Raw genomic sequence first — 9,417 nt, 5'->3', positions numbered from 1 at the left:
CAGTTGACACATCATCCATTTATTATCCTTCAGAGTCTAAAACTTCCTCGTGATACAACGTATAGCCACCCATTCCAGCCTGCTTACTGGAACTTCTATTCCCATCTGGTGGCAAACATTTCTTTTTACATTTGTTTTACTATCAAAGATTTAGAGTCACAATAAATACAAGTGACAGCCTCCACCCCCGAAGAGCCCCCCCAATACCCTGCACTAGTGTAACCGTCTATTACACTTTAAGGATTATAAAATTGTTTGCTGTCCTTTTTTAAAAGCTCAGTCCAAGTTCTTCAGGTTAACGTCATCTGCAGCATAGCTCGGCATCAAAAACCCTATGGCAGAGCAGCAAGGATCATCCCTTCTGTGATGGCGACCCCTGTGATGAGAATATTTGTATAGAGAAGTCTTTCCCCTGCCTCTGCATCCAATAGGAGAGTGGCAGCCACGGGGCCCAGTGGGGCTGCCACTGGGTCGCCCCATTCCCTCTGCCCTGAAGTTTTTGCTTCAACAAGGTCCGCGGATACAGGAAAGATCAGGAGCCACTAGCACTGTGGACTGTTCCACCCTGAGAAGGGCTGCTACAGACCTTGTCAGAGATGGTTCTTGATGTCACCGTAGAGTTCCTGGGATGAGGTCAAGACGGCCATAGCTGTGGGAGGCTCCAAGGGCACTTGGCCATTCCAAACCCTACCCCCCATCTCCACTACAACAAGTGAGGTGTGAACTCTGAGATCTCCCCAGCCCTCTCTACAGGGCAGCCGACAGAACGAAGTTTCCAGGTGCTGTTGGAGGTTCATGTCACAGATAACAGGGGATAGTTACAATCATTTGGGCTGGGGGCTCCCACATTCTGACGGCTTGCAGGAACCTGATCCTGGTAGGGCTCTCAAGAGAGACCAAGACCAGGCACTGGCCGGTTTTGAGGGTGTGCTTTGCTGCGGGTAGAACACCCTAAACATCAATCAATAGCTATCCTGATGAATCCAAATCCCACACCCAGAGAGGTACTTAATAATGCCTTCACCTGGAACATCATAAACGTCATCATACAACAACCCGCTTGGGGCTTATCATAGAGGTTATGCTGCAAGGAACTGAAAGGAAATAATGGGCTAGAGTGCTCGAGACAGCAGAAATGAAGGAAAGATTAAGGCATCTCACACTTTTGCCCCCTGAAACTATAAAAAAAAATTGTATCACAGTATGTACGTTGTCCCTGATGGAATACTCCCTGGGGACCTGGGGCTGACCCTCTCCCTTTCAAGGGGCAGCAGTCCATAAGGACGGGTTGACAGTCATCAGCCCTGGAGGGACAGCCGGGCCAGGCTGGGAGAGGTCAGGAGCTGGAGCTGGGGCTGAGGGCCGGCGGGTGCGGCTCGGATCTGGCCCCCTGGTCAGACCCAGCTGACCCAAGCTGCAGCACGCAGAGATGACTTTGGCCTGGATGCCTGATCCCCAGCCACTGCATAGAACTGAGGTTGCTTTGCTGGGCAGGGCTTTCAGTGGGAAGAAGCCAGCCTGGGTGCTCCTTCCAGGAGGAGCTGGAAGATCTGGCCCCTGTCGTGGAACAGAGAGGGCTAACAGCTCAGGGTCGTAGGAGACAGGTATTTATTTGCCAGGCACACAGAAAAATGCGAAGAATAGAAATGCTTGCATACTCTTGAATTTTTTTTTTTTTTTTTTTTTTTGGTGTAAAAAACACACCCTCCCCTCCCACCCCAAAAAACATCAAATTCCTTCCTTTTCCCCAAATCCCTGGATCTTGGAATGAAAGCCACCCTTCCCCACCCTGCCCTCACCTTCTTCAGCCCATCCAAGTTATGCACAAAAAAACAAAAATCAGTGAGAAATTTGGGGGTTTGCACAACAAAAAATTAGATGATATTTTCCAAAACTAGGTCTTCTATGGTGTATCAAAAAAGTTTCCTACAGACTGAGGATATTCACACGACAGGAGCCTGGGGGTTAAATGAGCCTTTATTAGAACGTTGTAGCAGTTTTGAAGGCGGCGGCCCTACAAAAAAAAAAATTAAATTAAATTCCCTAACTGCATGGGTAGAAAAACCAGGGCTGGAGCTCAATTGGGACCGGTGGAACCCAGTCCTCACGGAGACACATGCATGTACGTGGGCACAGGATGCCCTCGCACCAGCCAAGAAGCCGGCCCAGCGTGAAGGAGACACAGAACGGCTTCTGCCTTTCCTCATGGATCCAGTTTTTAAAGAGTGGGATGGGAAAGAAACAAAAATGAAACTAAAAGCAGACCTGATCCTTTTAAAACATTTTTGTAGACTCTAAAGGGAGTTCCAAAAAAAGTCTGAAAGCAAATCCTGACAGCAACCCCTAGGTTTAAGGACAGGTTCTAAACTAGACCCAAACGGAAATCCTGAAGTCGTGTGCGTGGTGGCTCGCCGCACACCTGGACGGCGCCTTCCGACCTCTACACACCTGTGCACATTCACCTGCTAGGAACAAGGCCAGGGTGGCTTAAGATTGCGTCCATCGAAATGAATAGAAAAAAGGAAAGAATTTAATAAAATAAACCACAACAGAAAAACCCCGCAACAGTCCCCACTCCAGCTTCCTGCTCGGGGCTGCTGCCGACCAGATCCTCTCCTCCTCCCTTCATGGGCAGCTTCTGGCCTTTGTGGGCAGCTTCTGGAATCCCTGCTTCTCTGGCTGGGTCTGTTCTTCAGTTTGTTCTTCTAAGTCTAGGAGGTCCGGGGGCGGGGGTCTCCAGAACCAGCAGCAGTGGAAGCGTTCAGCTGGAGCGAGGGCTGCCTCGGTCATCCTGCATCTGTCCATCAGTTACCGGGGCGGGCCGGCCGTCCCTGCCAGGGGCTGTGGCACCATAAGCCGCCCACCCTCCAGGGCACAGGGCCAGCAGGACGACACAGCGCACAACAGGGACCCCAGGGTCTGCACGGTTTACTTTTAACTCCATCATCATGAGGTGATTAAAAAAAAATCTTTCAACTTACAGATCGCCATGGGAAGGCAGTCAAAGATCGGGAGCCTAAGACGGGGAAAAGCAAAAACAAAACGAAACGCCCCGCTCGGTTCAGAAGCCCCGGGCGCTGGCCTTGCCCATGCGCATCACAGTGTCCAGGGTGAGCCGCCCGTGTGCCGGCAGGGGCCGAACAAGGGGGCCGGGAGCAGAACCAGCCCCCAAGGTCCACTTTTCTGCTGGTGTCGGGCAAACTAAAGGCAAAGAGAGAAAGGAAGAAAGCCCACGGGAAAGGTCCCCCAGCGATGATCCTTGTCCGCCTATGAGGCGGCACCAGCCCCCCAGCCCTGATGAAACTTTGCAGCCAAGAATTGAGGTCTCGCCTCTGCAGCACGGCTGGTGCTCGCTCTTGGGACTGGCACGGTGTCTTCCCGAGCCAGCGGAGGGTGATGCAGTGGGTCCTTCTAGACTGGGGGCCAGGTGGGGGAGGAGGGAGCCCGTCTTCCACGGGGCCTGGCTCGCACTATTTCCACGTGGCTGACTGGGGGATGGAGCGGGGTGGGATCATGTCCAGGAGGTACTCTCGCTGGCGGTCCACGGCCGAGGAGCTCTTGTGCACCGCCAGGCTTGGGCTGACAAACGCAAGGGTCCCGCCTGCAACAGAACAGAGCAACCAGCCGAGAAGGCCCTCGTCAGGAGGACTCCTGGGAGGAACCCAGTCACACCTGCCTAGACCCCAGCCCCAAAACACACTAAGGACCCAGGAGCCCTTGTGAAGCTGCCCACACTAAATCAACGTTTCAAATCCCAGGCCCCAGAGCTGAAGAGTATTTAGGTAGCAACTCAATGGCCCTGACATTTCCAGGTTCTGCCAAGGTAATCCCAAGTGCAGGGCAATCATCAGAGGGTCAGCAGCTACCTGTGTTTACAAAAATGAAGGCACTGACCACAGTGCTGCTTAGAACAGTGGAAAACCATAAACAAATGTGTGCAACAGGACAATAATGCAGGATGGAATACTATGCAGCCATGAAAAACTATCTTAGCCGGGCGTGGAGGCTCAGCCTGGAATCCCAACACTTTGAGAGGCTGGGGCGAGAAGATCGCTTGAGGCCAGGAGACCAGCCTGGGCAACACAGCAAGGCCCCATCTCTAAAAAGTATCAGCTGGACATGGTGGCACATCCCTGCAGTCCCAGCTACTCCAGAGGCTGAGGTGGGAGGATTGCTTGGGTCTAGGAGATCCAGGCTGCCAAGTGAGCTATGATCGTGCTACTGCACTCCAGTCTGGGCAACATAGCAAGAAGCTGTCTCCAAAAGAAGAAAACAGAAAACAAAAAACAAAACAAAAAAAAGGAAAAAACCTATCTGCTACCCTCAAGTGTTTTTTTTTTTTTCTTGGTGGTGGTTGTTTTTAACTTGTAGAGATGAAGTCTTGCGGTTTGCATTATCTAGACTGGTCTCAAACTCCAGGCCTCAAGCAATCCTCCTGCCTTGGCCTGTCAAAGCACTGGGATTATAGGCACGAGCCACTGTGCCCAGCTCAAGTTTTTTTTTTTTTTTTTTTTGAGACGGAGTCTTGCTCTGTCGCCCAGGCTGGAGTGCCGTGGCCAGATCTCAGCTCACTGCAAGCTCCGCCTCCCAGGTTTACGCCATTCTCCTGCCTCAGCCTCCCGAGTAGCTGGGACTACAGGCGCCCGCCACCTCGCCCGGCTAGTTTTTTGTATTTTTTAGTAGAGACGGGGTTTCACCATGTTAGCCAGGATGGTCTCGATCTCCTGACCTTGTGATCCGCCGGTCTCGGCCTCCCAAAGTGCTGGGATTACAGGCTTGCGCCACCGTGCCCGGACTCAGCTCAAATTTTAATGCTTACAGTAAGGGTCTCTCATTAACACACAAACTAGCCAACGCAAGGCACACATTTCCACAAAGGACCCTCAAGGGAAGAGGAGACACTGGGGAAAACCCATTGCCATAGTCTTTTCTTTCTGTATTTTCCAAATTTCCATGATGGACAAATATCACTTTTATAATTGGAAAATAAATAAATGCCCCCACCCAGCACATGTAGGATTTTTGGGCAAAGGGTAAGGGCTGCCCCAGACCCCTTGAAATGGGGTCTCACTCTTGCCCAGGCTGGAGTGCAGTGGCACAATCAGTGCTCACTGCAGCCTTAACCTCCCATGCTCAAGCGATCCTCCTCCCTCAGCCTCCTGAGTAGCTGGGACCACAGACACACACCATGTGCTTGGCTAATTATTTTTTTGTAGAGACAAGGTCTCACCATGTTGCCCAGGCTGGTCTCAAACTCCTAGGCTCAAGCAATCCTCCCATTTCAACCTCACAAAGTGCTGGGATTACAGGTGAGAGCCAGCACGTCTGGCCCTAAGAGTATTTTTAGTGGTGGCTAATACATCTTGTGGAAGAAGTGTTCCCAGGTCAAATGTTCTTAGGAACCATCCCTATGTGCAAGGGCAGCACTCCAGAAACCTGGCAACTGGGTGCTGCCAGGCACTCTCTCGAAACCCTCGGGGTAACTCTTTTAGGAAACAGTGCTTTCAACTATTTCTTTTCCCTCTAATCCTACCATTAGACACAGCAACTACTGATGCCTTTATGCTCCCTTTCAAACTTCAAACACATACACAAACACACGGCTTCCAGATGACTTCCACCACCGTGCCCACATGCACACACTTATCGACCTCTCCTACTTTTTTTGAGACAGAGTCTCACTTGTCGCCCAGGCTGGAGTGCCGTGGCACAATCTCGGCTCACTGCAAGCTCCGCCTCCCGGCTTCACGCCATTCTCCTGCCTCAGCCTCCCGAGTAGCTGGGACTAGACGTCCGCCACCACGCCCGGCTAATTTTTTGTATTTTTATAGAGATGGGGTTTCACCATGTTAGCCAGGATGGTCTCGATCTCCTGACCTCGTGATCCACCCGCCTCGGCCTCCCAAAGTGCTGGGATTATAGGTGTGAGCCACCGCGCCCGGCTAGACTTCTACTTTCTTTCTTATACTTTCACACTTCCCACAAGAGTAATTTCTGACCAGCCCGTGAGTCCTTAGCTGTCTTAAACCTGCTGAGCAGAACGTCTGGCTGGCTCCTTTGATGACAGCGCACTCAACTGTCCAGGCTGCCTGCATTCCTCTGCAGCCGAACATCTGCCCTCTCCTGAACTGCTCCTGCAGAGCCTGGCACCTGGGCACGCCCCTCACTTAGGACAGCGGCAGGCTCAGCAGGCTCTCAGGCTCCCCCACTCTGCCTAGGATCTGTCTCATGACTGTCCTCTTCTACCTGCAGGGTCACAGGCTTCAGGGTGCATGTGGGACACTTTGGTTCTTCTCCCAGACGGTGCCCATCTCCACAACTTGGCCCTTCCTGACCACCTTTTATTTCCCCATTTTTGGTGGACACAATAAATATTAAACTTTTGTTCTAATGTTAGCACATACGTGAGAAAATAAACAGGCCATCGGGACCATGCCAGGGATGGTGGGGCCGCAGCTGACTCAGGAGAGCCCACTCGAGGGCCTTCACCCCACTGGTTGTTCTTCAAACACTGTCTCCGGCAAGGCCTCCACGACCTGCCCTAGGTGAGCCTGGCCCCTGCCCTGGGCACACCCCCTGCCCCGCATTACTGTTCTACTCTGCACCACTCGGTGTTGACCGCAGCATGGATGGCACAATTACAGAAAAAAGGATGTTCACTGCGGCACAAAGAGAAATGGGGAACCCTGAGTGGGCAAGACAGGGGTGTGTGCTGACAAGAGTACATGTGGATGGCTGTGGGGGCACCCTCTGAACCAGGCCTAGTCCACGTTTTGTGGGTCAAAGGCTTAGCCTGGGTTCAGAGAGTGAGGGTAGTTACTATTTCCTATCTGCTTGCGGCTGTCACTTCTTCAGGGTGTCCTGGTTAGAGGCGGGAGAGAAAGCCAGAGTCCGAGGAGGTCGAGCTTGGGAAGCGAGTCTGGGAAGCAGGCCTTCCAGTGTTTACAGGGTGCACATGTGCCTCTGTTTACGATAAGGAAGGGCGGATCCTGCAATGGGTAGGTCCCCTGGGGAGTCCTGCAGAGGCCACCCACCTGTGCTGAGGGGCGTCTTCTTCCAGTTGGACGTGGCGCTGCCTTTGCCGGAGCTCACGGTTCTCTCGGAATGTCTGCCGGTCCTGCTGACCAGGGCTGTGGCTGAGGCTGAGTTCTGCAGTTTTGGTGATGGACTGAACGTGTGCAGGACACCTCGGGGAGCTGTGGCCGAACCCCGGGAAAGCTGGCTGGAGGCCTGCAGTGGAGAGAGGGGGGCAACGGCTCACACAGGGAAAGAGACAGCAGCGGGCGAGACACTCAGCGCAGCCTCTCCTTGCTCTGGCTGACCTCTTCCCACCCACACGGGGTCCCTAAAGTCCAAAATCAGGAGACCAGGTAAGTTACACAGAGGGGTGGGGGAGGGGAGAGAGAGAAACAGAAACAGAGGGAGAGACAGATAGAAGAGGCAGCGTGACAGTCGGCGACTGACGTGGTCACGGGCTGCGGTGGGGGCGCGGGGCTCCCGGCGCCCGGCGCGGTTCTGACCTGTAGCACAGCCCCGTTACTCCAGTCGCGGGCCTCTCCTGAGCGGAACGCCAACTTACGCCGGGGTTTTATGACCTACACAAATGGGGGTTAAAAGCGAAGTCAGTGCCGTCCGCTGACTGGCCCAGAGTGACCGAGGGGGAGCCCCACAGGACAGGCCCGTCCCCCGGGGACTTTAGGCGCTGCATGGGGATCTTGAGGAAATGTGTTTAGTGAATTGCAAAGAACTTCCAAGAAGACAAAAATTGCCAAAAGGGAGCTTCGGGTCTACAGAGGGTGGGAAGGAGAAACATTAAAATAAAACAACACGAGAACAAAAAACTTGATATCAAACTTGTTTCTCTCCAAATTTAGCAAGAACATTTCTTCCAAATGCCCCTTTGGTATCTCAACGTGGCTTTCAGAAAAGTCCTTGGAGACAAGCAGTACTTGTCAGCCGGCAGCCTGTGAGTGAGAGCTACAAAATCTAAAGACACTGCAAATTAGTGTTTTCACCGCCCAACGCCACCATTAACTGCAATTTAGATGCGCAGTTAACAATCAGGCGGCGCAGCGCGGGTGTGGGGGGGATCGCAGAACGGCCTCTGCCTCCCAGGGCTGGTGCTGCCGGCAGCAGGCCAGGCTCACCTGCTTCAGCGCGGGGTGTGGGGCGGCAGCGGGCTCGGCCTTGGCCTGTGCAGGGGCTGCACCCTGCTGCAGGAGCCGCTGCTCAATCTCCTGCTCCTGCTGCAGCGCCTTCACGAAGGCAGCCTTCAGTCGGCTGGTGTGCTCCACCTTGAGCGCCTTCTTCTGGTTGGTCGTCATGCAGTTCTCACACATGATGGCGCCGCTCTTCTCCTCCCGCCAGCGGCACGTGAAGTCTGTCTTGCACTGTGCACACATGTAGGGCTCCCGGGACAGCACAGTGGCAGCCGACATCCTGCCCGCTGCAAGCAGACAGCACGTGGCTCAGGTCAGAGAGACAGGATGACAGTCAGGGCCCTGGCCGCCCCGAGCCCAGGATGCTGGAGCCTCAGTCGCCGCAGTCTGTTCGTTCTGCAACTGCCTACTGGGCACCAATGACATGTGGACATGGGGCCAGCCAAGGCCGAACAGCTTCAGAAAACGTCGGTCTCCTGTCCCACCCACCACTGGACATGACACCGAGGACCAGCAAGGACTATGCCAGGCCGTGCCTCGATGTGGTGGGCACCCTAGGTTATGTACGAGTTAATAAGGGTGACAGGCAAGTCACCCAGCCAGTGCTTTGTGGGTGCTGAGGTGCTCAGTTCATTCTTAGGAGGGGTTACCCCCAAATGTCCCATGTCCTGAGGAGGAGACTGCCCCTGCCCTGGGCCCCTCACAGTCCTGCCCACTCCTCTGCTCTGAGGGTCTGATGCAGTCACCAGAAGAGGACTCAGCCTCCTGGCCTACTCGTGTCACCCCCACCTCAACCTGTAGGCAGAAACATCCTTGGTCTCCACGTCCAGGGAGCAGGGGCTCCCTGGGGGCCGACTCGGCCACCCAGATCCACCCGCCTGGCTGTCTCCAATGCTGTGTTGATCACCCCGTAGATGCCCTTTTATTCTTAAATCCCCCAGGACAAGGTGCACTCCACACTGCCCCTGAAGAGGGTGATTGTGCAAGCCTGCCCAGGCGGGGGCAATGGGGTGGGCTGTCCCTCTCCCTCCGCAGAAGCTGGGAGCACTCGAGGCTCTGGAAGGTTCTGCCTGTGTGTCACAACCCCACACTGGTTTGAGAGCCAATTGTGGAGGCCAACCCCGTCAGTCTCCCACAGATGTGCACCCTCACCTGTACTCCACCACATGCCAACATCATGGGGCCACTACTGCCCGTCCCCCTGGGCCCTGAGAGCTCTCAGAGGCCCCAACCAGAGGACAGTGTCCAGACTCCACAG

The 9,417-nt window shown here is 54.1% G+C and overlaps 1 protein-coding gene across 10 annotated transcripts in view; it reads right to left on the bottom strand.

Annotated features, from left to right (window-relative positions):
* Positions 1–9,417, bottom strand: part of GATAD2A (GATA zinc finger domain containing 2A) — a 130,978-nt gene continuing 121,561 nt past the window's right edge. For 8 of the 10 annotated variants that reach the window (XM_030935476.1, XM_030935478.1, XM_030935480.1 and 5 more), the window contains 4 exons: positions 8,148–8,446; positions 7,521–7,595; positions 7,035–7,230; positions 1–3,601 (listed from right to left, as the gene is read on the bottom strand). In XM_030935476.1, coding sequence (XP_030791336.1) covers positions 3,471–3,601; positions 7,035–7,230; positions 7,521–7,595; positions 8,148–8,446 — 701 coding nt within the window. In that variant the 3' untranslated portion in view covers positions 1–3,470. The remainder of the gene's footprint in view (positions 3,602–7,034; positions 7,231–7,520; positions 7,596–8,147; positions 8,447–9,417) is intronic. The other 2 variants (XM_030935482.1, XM_030935483.1) reach the window with 2 other exon arrangements.

The sequence above is a fragment of the Rhinopithecus roxellana genome, chromosome 8 (genome assembly GCF_007565055.1).
Source record: "Rhinopithecus roxellana isolate Shanxi Qingling chromosome 8, ASM756505v1, whole genome shotgun sequence".
NCBI classification, from domain to species: domain Eukaryota; kingdom Metazoa; phylum Chordata; class Mammalia; order Primates; family Cercopithecidae; genus Rhinopithecus; species Rhinopithecus roxellana.
This window is presented reverse-complemented; position numbering and strand designations above follow the sequence as displayed.